The sequence below is a fragment of the Camelus bactrianus genome, chromosome 11 (assembly GCF_048773025.1).
Source record: "Camelus bactrianus isolate YW-2024 breed Bactrian camel chromosome 11, ASM4877302v1, whole genome shotgun sequence".
In the NCBI taxonomy this organism is placed as follows: domain Eukaryota; kingdom Metazoa; phylum Chordata; class Mammalia; order Artiodactyla; family Camelidae; genus Camelus; species Camelus bactrianus.
Genome location: NC_133549.1, coordinates 45,841,881 through 45,859,362, shown reverse-complemented (window position 1 = coordinate 45,859,362; position 17,482 = coordinate 45,841,881). Strand labels below are relative to the sequence as shown.

At 32.6% G+C, this 17,482-nt stretch overlaps 1 protein-coding gene across 1 annotated transcript in view; it reads left to right on the top strand.

Annotated features, from left to right (window-relative positions):
• HELLS (helicase, lymphoid specific) overlaps positions 1 to 17,482 on the top strand; it is a 36,427-nt gene that overhangs the window by 5,549 nt on the left and 13,396 nt on the right. Inside the window, exons 3-12 of the mRNA XM_010971193.3 lie at positions 145 to 267; positions 2,604 to 2,660; positions 5,222 to 5,258; positions 5,345 to 5,409; positions 7,886 to 7,927; positions 10,518 to 10,742; positions 11,094 to 11,276; positions 11,874 to 12,017; positions 14,269 to 14,465; positions 16,524 to 16,620. Coding sequence (XP_010969495.2) covers positions 145 to 267; positions 2,604 to 2,660; positions 5,222 to 5,258; positions 5,345 to 5,409; positions 7,886 to 7,927; positions 10,518 to 10,742; positions 11,094 to 11,276; positions 11,874 to 12,017; positions 14,269 to 14,465; positions 16,524 to 16,620 — 1,170 coding nt within the window. The remainder of the gene's footprint in view (positions 1 to 144; positions 268 to 2,603; positions 2,661 to 5,221; positions 5,259 to 5,344; positions 5,410 to 7,885; positions 7,928 to 10,517; positions 10,743 to 11,093; positions 11,277 to 11,873; positions 12,018 to 14,268; positions 14,466 to 16,523; positions 16,621 to 17,482) is intronic.

Here is a 17,482-nt window from a genome sequence, read left to right as displayed (position 1 = left end):
TATTGTAAAAATAATTTCATTAATTACAGGGTACATATTAAACCTAAAGAGCATTTGTTTAGCCATGTTTGTTATACCTTATGCAAAAAAAATCAATGTATGTCAGAAAACTTTAATAATTTTGGAAACTTTCTCTTTGGATAGGCTCGCATGTCTTGGGATAGAGAGTCCATGGACATTCGATATCGTAGACTTCAACATTTGCTTGAAAAAAGCAATATCTACTCCAAATTTTTATTGACTAAAATGGAACAGCAACAATTAGAGGTATGTGATTGATTACAGCTAACATAGCTTACATTTTTTATAAAACAGCTTTATTGGCATACAAATTACATACAATTAAATGCACATATTTTAAGGTTAGAGTTGGATGAGTTTTGACCTGTGTAACCACCAACACAGTCAAGGTAAAGAACATTTCTGTATCACTCTGAAAAGTTCCCTTTTCAGTGATCTTCACACCTAGCCCCGGAAAACCACTGATTTCTGTCACTATAGATTAATTTTCTAAAATATTACATAAATGGAATCATATGATAAGCACTTTTTGTGTCTCGCTTCTTTTGCTCAGCATATTTTGAGACTCACTTATGTGTGTTTATTTAGTAGATCATTTTTATTCCTGAGAAGCATTCCACTGTATGAATATATCAATGTTTATTTTTCTAGTCACCTGTTGACTCATTTTCATCCTGTCCAGTGGTATTTTTTGGATGCTAGGAATTGTGAATTTTACATTGCTCAGTCCCCTTTTAAAGAATTGCTTTATTAAAGTATAATTGATATACATAAAACTGTACATATTTAAAATGTATACCCATGAAGCCACCACAATCAGGATAATGACCATAACCATCAATTCCAAAAAATTCTTCCTGTCCCCCCTTTTAAATGAGATATTATTGACACATAACACTATATTAGTTTCATGTGTACAATATGATTCAATATTTGTATAAGTTATAAAATGATCACCACAGTAAGTATAGTTACCATTGTCAGCACACATAGTTCAAAAAAATTTTTTTTTCTTAAGATGGGAACTTCTAAGATTTTACTCTCTTAGCAATTTTCAAATATGCAATACAATATTATTAAATATGGTCACCATGTTGAATAGTATGTCCTCATGACTTTAGTTTATAACTGGAAATCTGTACCCTTTGACTTCCGCCCCCAACCACAGATCTGTTCTCTGAATCTATGAGCTCTTTTTTTTTTTTTTTTAAAGATTCCATATATGAGTGAGATTTGACTTCCCTTGTCTGACATATTTCACTTAGCATAATACCCTCAAGGTCCGCCCATATTTTTACAAATGGCAAGATTACTTATGGCTAAATTTCTGCCCCTTTTTAATTCTCTTCCATCCCTCACTTCCTGTCTTTTCTCATATCCTGTCTTCATCACCGGATAGCTACTGGTCTCCTTTCTGTAATTAAAGATTTGTTTGCATTTTCTGTTGGTGGTAGGTTCTTTCAGCTTTTGTATGTCTGGAAAAGTCTTCATTTACCTTCATTTTTGAAAGGTTTTCTCCTGGGTAGAGAATTTATTTATTTTCTTATTGCTTCCTCCCTCCCCTATGCAGTATTTTAATGATGTTTTACTGCCTTCCAGCTTATGTTGTTTCTGACAAAGGCAAAGTCCTCTTGATGCTCTACAAGACTGTAAGAGTCTGGTTGCCTCTCTCAACCCCATTACCTTTCAGACCTTGTTCTGGGGGTGTTCCCTGCCTTTTGGGCCTTTTTGCACTGGCTGTTTTCTTCTTGGAACCCTCCTCTCAATAGCTATCTGCCTGGCTTACTTCATCATTATCTTCAAGCTTTGGCTTAAAATTTTTCTCAGTGAGGCCTGCCCTGACAACCTTAGTTACCTGGCACCTCCAGCCTCACACTTCTGATCCCTTTTACCTTGCTCAGTTCTCCCCATTGCATTTATCACCTAAGACTGTATAATTTATTTATAGTCTGCTAGATTGTAGGAAGATTTGCTCAGTTAAGAGGCCTTTCCATTTTGGCTGACAGGAATGTGAACTGTTCTTGATCCCTTGTGAGCACAGGGATTGTTCATCTACTTTCTCGTTGTTCTGTTCATGGCCGTGGTTTTCTCCTTCCACTCAAGCTGATCAGTACTCAACCTGAGGATGCCACTACAGATCTTCAGCAGTTCTTCTGTGTGCAGCTCTCTCCTCTCTGGAATTTGACCCTGGTTTGCTAGCTCCTCTGAGTTCTGCACACTATCTCCCTGACGCAGGGAGACTGTTGAGCTTTATTTGGGTTCTCCCTCCTTTATGTGCACTTGAAAATTGTCTCCAGGCAGTAAGCGGGACAATCAGAAGATTCACCTCATTTGTTTCCCTTCTGTCAGTGTTTACTATTCTTTGCTGCATGTTGTCTCAAAGATATATTTTATCTAGATTTTAGTTGCTTAAGGCAGGATGGTCAATCTGCTCTCTGTTAGTCCGTAAAGGTTTGAAGTGCAAGTTCTTCCTTGTTTTTAAATTTTTATAGTTTCTTCATTGTGAACTTAAGTTATTTGAGATGTGCTTTTCATACTTTGCATTTTCTATTTGTGATATTAAGAAGAAATTATCTTAACAGGAACAGAAGAAGAAAGAGAAATTGGAGAGAAAAAAGGAATCTTTAAAAGTTACTAAGGTAATATATAGTAAGCTAGAATATTTTGTATATATACATTACCTTAAATATTGAAGATATTCTTTTGAATTCTTTTGACTATTGATTATGTATTTAATTTTAACCTTTATCTGATAACCTATCTTTGTTGACTGTTCCTATGCAAATCTATAAAATCTGTTTCTCAGTATTTTAGATGTGGGAGAAGAGCTAAACTATGACCCCTTCAATTTCTTATCCTGTGGACTATTTTTCATAATAGTAAAGTTTTACTTTCTTACCTGGGAAAAATCTGCAAATATTTTACACCTCAAGGCATTTTATAAGTGGCCAGCTCTTTTGGAGCCTGTAATGATTACTTTTTTATGCCTCCAACCTTATCACATCATCTTGCAGCCTTAACAATAATCTCAATTTGTATCTGCAGCAGTGGAACCAAAATTAAAACAGATAATACATATGATAATAGCAGCTCAGATAGAACATTCACTAGGGATAGCTTGAATTGTAGATGTGATCTTCTTTGGGAATATATTTTAACATGAGGCTGTTTAATGCCATATTGATAAGGATTGTACAAACAACACTTGTGCTAGTAATAAGAGAAATAAGAAAGGTAACATTTATTGAGTACTTACTATGTGTCAGGGATTGTTCTAAGCTTTACATGTTTTTACCTAATTCTCAAAGCAGCTCTGTTAAGTAGGAATACTGTTATTACCGCCATTTACATACAAATAAGCTAATGCAAGGAGATAAAGTGCAGTCCATCCTCCTTATTTATAGATTCTGTTTTTGCCAATTAGCCTACTTGCTAAAATTTATTTGTAACCCCAAAATCAATAGTTGTGTTTTTGTGGTCATTTACAGACATCTGCATGTGCAGAATGGCAAAAAATTTGAGTCTCCCAATATGCACATTCCCAGCTGAGGTCAGACAAGGGAGTCTGCCTTATTTATAAACAAGAGTTTTTCATGGCCTATTTAATGCCATGATTTTTGCATTTTTGTGGTTTTGGTGATTTGCTGTTGAAAAGGACTGTCAGCCACATTGTGCTGAACTACTGTCTAGTGTTTCTAATGCAGGAAGGCTGTGATGTGCCTCATGGAGAAAATATTTGTGTTAGATATGCTTCCTTCAGGTATGAGTTACAGTGCTGTTGGCCCTGAGTTCAGTGTTAATCAGCATATATTTTAAGTGAGATGTTTTTAAACAACAACACACATAAAACAGGGTTATGTATTGATCAGTTGTTGAAGATGTGACCATTGGTTTGCAGGAACTTAAACTTGTATTTCTTCTAGATGCACTGACACAGTGTTCACTAATTCAGGAGTCACAGTGACTTTATAGAACACAACTTTATAGATTCATAATCGTGAATGAGAAAGGTCACATATCTAATAAATAGTAATGCCAGGATTTGAACCCAGGATTAGTTTCAGACCCCACACTTGTATACTAAACTGCCTTTATTAGAAAATATCAAAATGTCAATAGGAAAAATAGGTAGGATATCTTTTAAGTCCAGTTACTTGATTCTTAGTGTGGTTAGTGGTGATATTTAAGTACCTAATAGATAACTTTGCAAAAAAAAGCAGTTATTGAAAACTGATGTTTGACTAAGCTGTGAATTCAAGGGACTTATTTTGGGTTTTTGAAGAACATACCTACTTAAAGATAATTTTCCTGGCTTAAGCATTTACTCACTATACTTCAACCTTTGGACTTAGTCCGGCTAACTTCACTTTCACCCAGCTAACTTTTTATACCAGGTTTTGGTTTTTTCCCCTTTGTTCTAAAAAGTGTTAAATATTGCCTACTCCATTTCCCTGGTCTCTTTTGGTATTTTCTTTTCTTTTCTTTTTTTTTTTTTTTTTTTGAGGAGGGGGTTGAATTAGGTTTATTTATTTATTTTTGGAGGAGGTATGGGGGACTGAACCCAGGACCGTATGCATGCTAAGCATGCACTCTACCACTTGAGCTATACCCACCCCTCCTGGTAGTTTCTTTTTTAATCCTTTAAATTTTTTACTTTATTTTAAAATTTACCTTATTTTTTCATTGTTTTGATTTTTCATACATGTTGTCTACTTTTTCTTTTCCAGCTTTCATTTTGAAACTTTATTTTTGGACATCTCTTTCTTTCCCTTATCTCCCCTCACTAATATTTTTTCAGTCAGTATTCTCTTTTATGTCTGTTTTCAGTTGTATTTAACTTATAAGTTGTACTGAAAATGAGTACTCCTTTCATACCATGCCCAATGAATATCTTCAGCATAAACATACAGTTAGAGAAGATATACATGGAAATTTCAAAATAAAAATACCTTCTCTGTTTAATTTTGAAGTTTCTCTTACATGGAAGAAAACTGAGGAAGTAGGGTCTTTGGGAGAGAGATGTGGTTACAAACAAGTTATAGTAGGGAAATACAGAAAAAGGTTACATATTGGTAAGTATAATAGCGAAGAGTTGTGGATTTGGTGCAACTTGAAAGAACATTTACCTAATCAGCGCCTTTGAACATGTAATACCATAGAAGTCTTTAAGGAAATAATAGTCTAAATCCTTGTTTTGTAGGGTAAAAATTCCATGGGTGCAAGTGAGGAGAATACAGGTAAATTTCCTTTTCTAGTTTTGAAGAATATATGTTAATATTTTTGCTTTAATTACTATCAAAAATAAAATGGTCTTTTTTTATAGTTATGAGAAAGAAAAGAGGAAGAGAAGATGAATCATACAATATTTCAGAGGTCATGTCAAAAGAGGTAAAAATAAAGGGGGAAGGGCCCATAAGATTTGATGTTGAGTAAAACCTACTGTGGGTTTTGAACCACATTAAAGCTGTATTGATTACTGTTGCTTCACCTGGCTTTTCAGCCAGATAAGTGTTTTAGGGAAGAAGATGGCACCGTCTTCCTGTTTGTTAAAGAAGCATGAGCTTGGCCTAATCAGAAATGATTATAACTCTTTGTAACCTCAAAACCATATCTTAAGAACTTTGTTCCTTGTTTGAAGACCATTAAGAAACTAAAATCATAAATTCATTTCTAAAACCAGATCCTTTTTTCACCTTATTGGTGCCTTATTAAATAGAAATTAATTAAAGAGCATCTTCAATTATGATAGACCCTAAATATTCTTTAGTCATAATTTAACGTCTTATTCTTATATTTTAAATAATTTTAAACTTTTTACCTGCTACATTTTTCTTTTACCTGAAACTCAAACTTTTCATCTTTATAAAGTATAAAATATATTGGCTTTACTGTAGAGATATACTTTGATATTTTCACTTTTTTTCCATTTAAAAATAATAGTTAGGACCCACTTAATTTATTATGGAATACACTCAGCCTGCAGTTTGGAAAACACTATTAATGACAAGTATTGAAGTTTAGCTAAGCACATAGCTGTTATTTTATTTATTTTTCATTTTTCATTGACATGTAGTGATTTACAATGTTCGTTTCAGGGGTGTAGCAAAGCAGTTCAGTAATACATCTGTATATACACACACATTTTCAAATTCTTTTCCATTATAGCTTATTGTAAGAAATTGAATATAGTTCCCAGTGCTATAAAATAGGTCCTTGTTTTATATACTATTTTATATAGTAGTATGTATCTGTTACATAGCTGTTATTTTAATTCATCAAATGTGTGTGGCATATCTGCTATGGGCAAACTTCTAAGTTGATGAGATCGATTAGTAAAGAAAGGGAATCACTGTCTTTGCCTTAGGCTATATCCAGTGAGAACTATTTAGAAGTAAGTAGTCAAATATAATTGGAAAAATGAATGCTTTTGAGTATAGAGAGAGAAGGCTCTTAACTCAGGCATGAGGTTCATAAAAGTTTCATCGAGGAAGATGAGACATAAGGGATAAAAGTTAAATCATTTAAAAGTGAGGGTGGGTTAATAGAGAAATAGTGAGCTACAGGGAAAATAATGGGGAAGTGTTCTAGGAAGAGAGAACTTTTGACAAATGTCCAGAGGCAGGAAAGATCCCTGCAAGTTCAAAAAACTTAAATTTGGCTCCAGTTTGTAAACGAAAGAGTGGTGAAGGATGTGGAGGTAAGCAGGTTCAGGAGTTTAGAAGGTTTAATTTTTAAAAAGAATACTTCATAGTTGGTATTGTTTGTTTGATTCATTCACAAATTGTTCTCCAAAAAGATTCAGCTTATCTAATCATTTTAAATGACGACTCTTCTATCCATTCTTTATATAAAATACCTTCAACCTTAGAATATGAATGTCTATACTTATATACTTTACATGTACATATGAAACATTATACTGTATATATTTATGTGGCTGTCAGCCACTTATACATCTTGTCATTCATCTGTGTATCTCAAATTTGAGATACGTTTAAAGTTTCTTGAATGTATCAACTATTTCATACCCCTTGTCCTCTGCACATGCTGTTCTTTCTGCTTGAAATGTCCCCTACCTAACTTTGTCTTTAATGATTATGCCCTGATTATAACTTTTCCAGATAATTTGATGTCATATAATACTCTCCTAAGTTACCAGGGACACTCATATATTGCTTGTCTCCTTTCCCTTAGCATTTAGTAAGTAATTGAGAATCAGAACACTTTTATTCTGTGTTTTTAATGTGTTTGCAATTCTGAGCAAGACGCAAAGACAAACTCAGATGTCTCTCCAGAGGCCTAAAGTGGGCTGAAGTTGGGACTAATATTTGGGAGTAAATCCTTGAATAACGGGAGTAACCACAACTTGACTCTAGAACTTTTTCTGTAAACGTTTTTTTACTTTGAGTAGTTTTGTGGATAACTAACCAACCCTGAACTTTGCAGCCATAGACAAACTGAACAAAAGAGCCTGACTTTGTTCTAAATTAAACTTTATTTAGTTATTTATATAAATAGGTTGCCAGCTGGAGTTGGTCCACAGGCTATAGTTTGCTAACCTCTGTACTGGAGGACTGTGTGAATTTGGATTTATTCAGATAAACTTCAATTTTAAAAAAACTGGAAAATACAGGAGTAAATATCCCAATTTTTAAGTGCTGCTAATGTATTTAGATTTTCATAGACACTGTAGGCTTAATTTTGTCTGAGGTCCACCAGTTTTATTCCTTTATATTTTAATTACCTTGAGAGCCTTATTCCCATTTCCTAGCATGAAATCAGAACAAGAGTAAGTGTTTGTTGAATAGATAAATGAGTGAACTACATACATTGTTACTTTGTTTTTGTTTTCTCAATGATCTAGGAAATTTTATCTGTGGCTAAGAAAAGTAAAAAGGAGAATGAGGTAAGAGATTTATAATAGATATTAAATTTAGGAATCATAATTTGCTTCCCTGATCATTAGGCTCTTTTCTTTTAATCACCAGTGTACATTTTTTTCTCACTAGTTATCCTGTATCTTAGCTTTAAAAAAATATACCCATTTGCTTTTTTATCTTAACGTGCTTCTTTCTTATATATCATGTTCTACTGCATGTTCTTAATGTGTGAATATTAATTTATGGGTCTTTGGGATCTAGCAATTATGCAAGTAACTGTAACCATATGGATATATACACTCCACATATATATATTCCATAGTATGTGGAAACCCTGGGGAGTACTTCAATCTTGTTCCTGGCCTTAAAAGATTTTCTTTGGCTCTGTTTGGGAAGGCTTGATCAAGACTTGGTATTCCCCTGCCAGCCCCATTTTATGTAGAGAGGTTTCTTGTTATCTGAGTATTATCCAAGACTCTACAATTATAAGATTTATTCTTTATTCAGTATAAGGTTTATGATGCAGTTATAACCCAGCCATGTTAAATGTAAATAAGATTAAGCATATTTTAATAAATAATTTAGTTGCATTTTTAAAGATAAAATCCAATCTACTACCACAATTTACTGTGGAATTGACCATGTTGTAAAATAAACAATAAATAAACATACTGATCTTGTGTTCATTCTGATGAATTTTGACAAATATATATATACATCTGTGTGACCACCATCCAAATCAATTTTTCATTATGGTATAAGGATCCTTTGTATCCCTTTCCAGTCACTTCTTCACCCCAAACTAAAAGGTAACTGCTTTTTTGACTTCTACCACAGACTGGTTTTGCCTGATTATTTTTCTTAAACTTCCATCATAATCTAGTTTTCTTTCTTTCTTTCTTTCTTTCTTTCTTTCTTTCTTTCTTAGGTACCTAGGTTTATTTATTTACTTATTTTTTTTAAGTGGAGCTAGTGGGGATTGAACCTAGGACCTTGTGCATGCTAGGCAGGCACTCTACCACTGAGCTATCTCCTCCCCCTCACAATCTAGTTTTCATACAAATGAAGTATAAATATGTATTCTCTTATTTCGTGCTACTTTCCAGTCAGCATTGTTGATAATCATTTATGTTATTAAGTTTATTACTAGTTGGTTTCTTTTTATTACTGAGTAGTATTCCATTGAATATTGTAATTTCTTTATCCATTCTCTTCGTGGGCATTTGGATTATTTCCAGTTTGTGACAATGAATGAAGTTGTTAGGATAATTTGTGTAAAAGATCTTTATGTGGATGTGTTTTCATATTTCATATTTTCATGTTTGGATATACCTGGGAATAGAATTGCTGGGTCATATGGTAAATGTAGTTAAACTACTTTATAAGAAAGTTCAAATCTTTTTAAAAAGTGAACACACCATTTTACTCTGACAGTGTATAAAGGTTTCAGTTCATATTATTGCCAGCATTTCATGTTGTTAGTCTTTTTAATTTTAGCCATAATATGTAATACGAAATGAATCCTGTGTGGTTTTATTTTGTATTTTCTTAAATACTAATGTAGAGTTTGTTTTCATGTTTGTAATGGCTATTTGTATGTTTTGTAAAGTTTCTGTTCATAATTTTGCCCAGTTATTGGGTTGTCTTTTTGTTGATATATGAGTTCTTTAATCTTATCAGTGTCAGATCTGTGTACTGTATTTTCTTTCAGTTTGTGTCTTGCCTACTCATTTTCTTAATGGTATCTTTTAATAAGCAGAAAATTTTAAATTTTGTAATTGCCCAATTTAGTACTTTTTCTTTTGGTGGTTGGTGCTTTTTTGTCTTTTATAGATATCTGTCCATCTCAAGGTTATCAAGATATTCTGTTTTCTTCTAAAAACTTTATGGTTCAGGGTTTGATGTTTAGGTATATGATTTCATCACAAATTTTATGTATGGAATGGTAAAACTCAAGTTTCATATTTTTCCAGTTGAATATTCAGTTGTGGCATCATTTATAAGACCTATCATTTATAAGACTTCCCTTTGAACTGACTTAATCCTTGTTTTCACATTCTTAAAATGGAATTGTGGATATAGCTAACCAGTAAAATCTGTCATTGGTCATAAGTTGGTGCTTTGTCAACAAACATAAACTGACACTCTTATGTTTGATGTAGTGAGTTTTTAAACTATATTTACTTTGCCCCTTTCTCTGTAGTCAAAGTAATTACTTAGGTGAAAAATGTTTTTATGTTCCTTGAAAATAATTTTTTTTTTAATAGCATTATCTGTTACCTTTGCTATGGGTGAAGGAAATTATTAAGAAGACAGTTTTTTCTTGGGTAAATTCCTGGGTAAATTTGAAACGGATGTACATTTGTAAAGGTCATTTCAGAAGTGTGCACCTATTATTTGTAAGAGTTATTTTCAGAAAAAAAATTTTTTTCAGTGGCTTTGCATTTGTTGGGGAATGGAAGTAACTTTGGGGTTTTAGTCAACATAATGGTTTTTTTTCTTATTACTCAGTGATTATAGGATTGAACAATATGATTAGTAGTTACATTTTCTGTTTAACGGAGGGTGGTAGCATTATTACATATTAAACTTCTAATTAAACTTTTTTCTTTACAGAATGAAAGCTCCTCTTCTAATCTCTGTGTAGAAGATCTTCAGAAAAACAAGGATTCAAATAGCATAATTAAAGATAGATTATCTCAAACGGTTAGGCAAAATACTAAATTCTTTTTTGACCCAGTTCGGAAATGTAATGGACAGCCAGTACCCTTTCAGCAACCAAAACACTTCACGGGAGGAGTGATGCGATGGTACCAAGTGGAAGGCATGGAATGGCTCAGGGTAATGAATCCCCAATTTTAAATAAGACATTGGTTCACTTCTATATAATAACCTATTAGTATAACACAACTTGAGTTATTCCTTTCATGTTTCACTATTATATATAAAAGAAACATCTCTGTGTAAATATTTATTTTCTGATTTATTTCCCCAGAGTAAATTTTCAGAAGTGAAAAATTATGTTATTCAAGGCTACCAACATTTTTATGGCTTTGATAACCGACTTCCCATGTTAATATAACTTAAACTGTGACTATATCAGTCTCATCATAAGTAAAAGAAGAAAGAATCTTGCTAATTTGACAGGTGTTTATATTAACATTTAAATACAGTGTATATTATTTTGTCCAGATGCTTTGGGAAAATGGAATTAATGGCATTTTAGCAGATGAAATGGGATTGGGAAAGACAGTTCAGTGCATTGCTACAATTGCACTGATGATTCAGAGAGGAGTACCTGGACCATTCCTCGTCTGTGGCCCTTTATCTACACTTCCTAACTGGATGGCTGAATTCCAAAGATTTACACCAGAAGTAAGAAGTTTCCTTTTGTTAAATATATTATCATTATAAATTTTTGTTTTGTTACCTGAATTACAGATTTCTTACTATAATTATATTGATTTCTGTTTAAGCACTGAATCTTATATGACTTACCTTTCAATCTCAGCAATACCTACTTTTATATAGAAGAATGGGTGTCAGTAATCTTGGACATCTTGCCAAGAATATCCCTGGATGACTTTTATTTAGTGCATTGAAAAATTTGATTTACCTGAGACAGACCTAGGCAGAATTTATTTTTTAATTCTGTTCATCCTTATAATGGTGTTTTCCTTCCATATATATGTGTTTTAGCCACATCCTTGCCTTATGAGAAATACATATTCCAGAAATAACTTTGCCATCTTCCTTACCTATACTTAATTTGTTTTTATGACTTTTTTATTCTCCCATAGTAGCCCAGTAATTTATTAGAATTGATTGACTCATTTTGTTATAGAAAAATGGGACTAATCTTGGGTTAAATTATATTTTTTCTCTCAAAAATGATTAATTTTATATTTTCCAAATCGTTGTTATTTACATTTTTCTCTAAAGTTTGTTACAAATTAACATAAAACCTTTTAGATTCCTACTATGTTATATCATGGGGCCCAGCAAGAACGTCGAAAACTGGTAAAGCATATTCACAAACGGAAAGGGACTCTGCAGATTCATCCTGTTGTGATCACTTCATTTGAAATAGCCATGAGAGACCGAAATGCATTACAGGTACAAATGGTCTTCATTTGATTCTTTGTAATCCGTAAATCACATTTTTTTTAATTCATAACTCTTTCTAACCATCCAGTAGCATTTGTTGAATTTTTTTTTCAGGTGGAAGCAATAGATTGTATTGTGCATATTCTTTTAGAAACTGGAGGTTTATATTAACAGATTGAGATGAAGATTGTAGTCTCTAACAAGAAAATTAAAGCCTTTGGCACTGTCTATAGCCATAACACCATTTTAAATGTGTTAGAATCAGCCAAACATAGACTTAATCTGTGAATGTATTACAGATAATCTCTGACTTATTCTTTTCATGTATAGAACTTACTTATCTGTTTAATTTTAATTGATAGAATATATGAAGAAGTTATGTTTTTGCTATCTTATGAATCTACTAGGATGTAACATTCCCATATCTGTTTTTTGTATTATAACTACTTATTTATTAGTGCCCAAATTACAATGCAGTTGGAAAACTGACCTCTCATTGCCTCTATCAGTTTAGTTTTTGGTGTTTTGAACTTCTTCCTCACTGCTTCACCTACTTCACATACAGTTTTTTACTGCTTTATTTTTCTCTCTGACCCATACAGTTGAATGTTGAACAACATGGGTTGGGGTGTCAACCTTATGTACAGTTTAAAATCTGCATATATTTTATAGCTGCCCCTCCATATCCACAATTTCCAGATCTATGGATTCAACTTGTGAATCATGTTGTACGATAGGTAGTTTTCACTGTTGAAAAAAATTTGCACGTAAGTGGACGCATACAGTTCAAACCTTGTGTTAAGAGGCAGCTGTACATCAAATTTTACTTGTGTGGTGGTAGAATTTTGGAATATGATTTGCAGTTATTTCTTCACAGTAAAGTAATAGATACTACTTGTAGAAAAAAGTAGCTTACAGAAATACTTAAAAGTATTTGTAATTCTACCTGAGAATAACTATTGTTAGCATATAGGTATAATGTATGCATAGGGTAAGACTTTACCTTGTTTATTAAAACACCTGTTTTCTACTAAATAATAAAACATGAAGACCTTTCTAATATTTTGCTTTCCATCCCCAGCCCATATTGAAACAAACTTTTTTGTCAGTTACATTTATAAGTGGCTAGAATTTCTGTAATGTTCCCTTTCACTGAGCTTATATTATTTCAAGGATCCTAGCTTTAGGGGTTGATGGCATTTGGGGTGCAGGATTCCTATTCCTGAATGGGAGAAGTATCTGAGTCCATTTACTATTTCATTTTTCAAATTCCTTATTGTTGTTCCATTGGATCTTCTCTTTTGCCTATTCATTTATGAAAGATGTTTTTTATTTTGTTTGTTTTTTTAATGTAGATGTCCTATTGGGAGAAATTACTCAAGCTGTTTGATTCGTTTGCCGTATTATCTGAAAAAGAAGTTCCAAGTTTTTTTTAATTAAAGAAGTCATAACATTATTTTAAAATTTTCTCTTTTCCATTCAGCTGTGAATATATAACATAAAATGTAAAAGATGGCCCCTTTTCATACTCTTCCCCCAATTTGCCAATCCTATTATCCAAGGATACCTTCTCTTTCCAGTTTGGTATTTATATTCCCCAGAAATAGTGTATATTTCTCTTTTTTTACACTATAAGCTAGATCAACTTTAAGCTTGCCTGATCGAAATAAAAGAGAGATTAAAATGAGAAGTTAAAACAATTTTCATGGCAGTAAATGGATGGCTCTCTTCAAAAATGTAAATTATTAAAATTAGCTCCAGAAGAAAGGGAAACCTAAACAACCAATAACTATGTAAGAAGTTGAAAACACCATCAGATTAAAGAGTGTCAGTCTCAGATGGGGCCTCAAGAGTGAAAACTCTAATGCTATTTAATGTTTCAGAATATATAGAACTATATTAGTATTTCAGTTATTTTTTAGGACTCTAGGATAACACTAATACTTGACAAAGCATTAGAAAGGAGAATTACAAACTGCTTTGATTAAAGAATGTGAATGGTGAAATCTTAAATACATAAGACTGGGTAGACTTTAATTATTAGTTTAGGGCGAAGTGAGGTCTATTTCAAGAACATAAGTACATATTAATTTTAGGAAATTAGTTTATTCTTTTAGTAGATCAGAGGAAAACATCATCTCAATAGGTGCAGAAATACCATTTGATAAAAATGAACATACATTCCTAGTAAAGAGATTTTATTTTTAGGAAAAATTGTGGGAGCATCATATAAAAATATTTCCATGAATTCCTTTTCTAGCATTGCTATTGGAAATACTTAATAGTAGATGAAGGACACAGGATTAAGAACATGAAGTGCCGTCTGATCAGGGAGTTGAAACGATTCAATGCGGATAACAAACTTCTTTTGACTGGTACTCCTTTACAAAACAATTTATCAGAGCTTTGGTCATTGCTAAACTTTTTGTTGCCAGATGTCTTTGATGACTTGAAAAGGTGAGTAAGCCAGTTATTTAATTATTTTCTGTGGTTTTCCAACCTTCTCAAAATCTGCTCATAGTTAAAATTAATTTCTTCTAGGTACCTGGATTAAAATGATAGCTTTTGGCAACTTTGTGGTATATATTATATGTTCTGTTCTTTTTATTTTTCTTTTTTCCAGTTTTATTGAAAAAGAATTGACATATATAAACTGTATAAATTTAAGGTGTACAGCATGATTGATTTACATATATTGTGAAGTGATTACTATAGTATGTTTTGTTAAATCTATCTCAAATAGATGCAATAAAAAGAAAAAACTTACCTTCTTGTGGTGAGAACACTTAGGATCTACTCTTTTAACAACCCTCCTATATATCATAAGCAGTGTTAACTATAGTCATCATGTTGTACATTACATCCCTAGTGTTTATTATCTTGTAATTGGAAGTTTGTACCTTTTAACCACCTCCCAATTCCCCTTGCCTGTATATGTTCTAGTCCTGACACAAATTATTAAAGGAGATAAAGGAAAGATTATTACAAGTTCTTATTTGTGTTGATTAAAGAAAAACCGTTGAATGCTACCTTCAAATATTTTTATGTGGCTCTTTAACTTTGTGAAACAGTTTCAGTTGGAATTTTCTCATTTTATTCCCACAAACAAGAGATAAAAGATGTTGAATGTATCCCGTCTCAAACATAAGAAAACCCAGTGTAAAGTTATTAAAAATATAACTAGTTAATGTCAGAGTCAAAAATACAACCAGGGTCTCCCAGTATCACCCTGATGCTTTTTATTCTAGAAACTGTTTGAATCTTAGCTTATATCATAAAAACCAAAATAGAAAAATAGTTTTTGAAAATTATTAGTATGCTCAGAATGGAAGAGTAAATAATCTTACCAGAAATTAAAACTAATTATGACAGAAATATCAGAATCAGGAGGGCAAAATAATTGCTTATACTTAATTTGGCATCAGTGACAGAAGAAAGTTAATTTTATATAGGAAAATATCTTTTTAAACTGTTTTATTTTGAAAATGTTTTCTACCTCTGGTCACCAAAGTTAGCCCAAGCCAGACTGTTTTAGGGAATATTTATTGAAAGACAAGATTTCCAGGTCCTGTGCATTTCTGCTGAGTTAGAACACTGAGGTAGGAGCTGAGAATCTGAATTTATAAAATGTGCCTCAGGTGATTAGAGTTTGGGAATATCTGGTCTAACTACCTCATTAATGTTACTAGTATTTTTCCCAATTGAATTTCTGGCAATAAAGTGTTACTTATTATAGACTGTAAGACATGCTTGTATTTAATCACTCATTTTAATAGGTGTGGGGTTTTGTTGTTGTTTTTTACATTGTGAAGAACTAAGGATATTAACAGATATCATTATTGGGTTACTTATATGTTGAATTTTAAAAACGTTGATTGTAGTGGGTCATATTTTTACCTAAAGAGAGAGATCATATGGCCTTGGCTTTCACAGTTTTCATTTCTATAACTTCAGTAAAATGTTTCATAGAATATGTACCTTAAGATGTAAGGTCGATCTGGCTGTGAAATCTGTCACCCCATTGATTGGTAGGGTTGATTCAGCTGATGTGGCTGGCTAGTTGGGTATCCCTTTCCTCCCATGGTACATGTGCATCTTTCCTGAAGCTTCACACTTGGTGTAAGAGGGTGATCTTTCCTAATAGAGGAGGACCCTTCTTCAGTTTAGGGTATACAAGAAGCAGCACTCCCCTGTTAGAACCTCCAGATAAGCTCTCAAGGGTCCATTTGTAGGAGAACCTAGGTTGGTTAAGCTTCCAAGATTCCAGACAGGTCCAGATGAGGTGCTGCAGGTGGCAGTCTGCCCTTAAAAAAGAAAAAATATACCTTAATGTTTATTTGCTGTTCATTCTACTTTAAGATAATGTATTTATGAATCAGGAAAAATGTTCCCTTTAAGAAAATAATCTGCTTCATAATATACAGGTTAATATACAGTTAAAAATGCAAAACATGTCATGTCATTATAACTGACTTACGTGATAGGTTAACTTGTAATACTTTTTTTCTCTTACAGCTTTGAATCTTGGTTTGATATCACTAGTCTTTCTGAAACTGCTGAAGATATTATTGCTAAAGAAAGAGAACAGAATGTACTGCACATGCTGCACCAGGTTTTAACATTTTTCTTATTCTGCTTAGTATAGACTCATAAATAAAAAAGGAACCCTGGAGATTACCTGTTCAACCCATTGTAGGAGATTTTTAAAAATGAGCCGCCCCCTCCAATTTAAATTATTCCCTTGCCTTTTACCCACCCCCAGAGGTCAAATGGCTTTACAGCAGAACTAAAGTGCTTTTCAAAATTTTGACCTTTTCGTGTATACTTATTTTACGACTAATGGTTACTGACATGTTTGTTAGCCAAAAATGAAAATAAGTGTTTTTTTTATGCAATGTTTGCCAGTAGTGGTTACATAACTTACTTATTTGTATGATCCAGTCTGCTGTTTCCTGCAATCTCCATCCATCCCATCTATCTTTACTTTAAACATAATCTTTCAAAGGTCTCCTAGTTTCATATGTAGGCCTGAAAGCCTCAATTGTGCTTTGACAGTTTTATTCAGAAGCTTTGTTAATTTTTTTGACTTTGAAGTTTACACACATTTATGATAAAAATGTGAAACAGTACAGAAATCAAAGTAAAAATAATATTCCAAATCATATTTCTCCAAATCATTTGTATTTTTTACCTGACAATTGCCTGTAGGTATATTTGTTTCTGGGCTGCTGTGTATAGATACTTTTTTTTTTAACTATTGATAATGCTCTTTCCCTGGTAAACTAAAGTCTCTCTATGCTTGACTCTACCTGTGGGCTATTTAATTACAGAGCCCTGTAAATGAACTTTTTCTGTGTATAAATTCATGACTAATTTATATTTAAAGATATGGCTATATAGGATATAAAATGATTTTAAAGAAGTTTGTTTTAAAGACCTAAGTAGTTTAATAATGGTATAATTATCTATTGCTT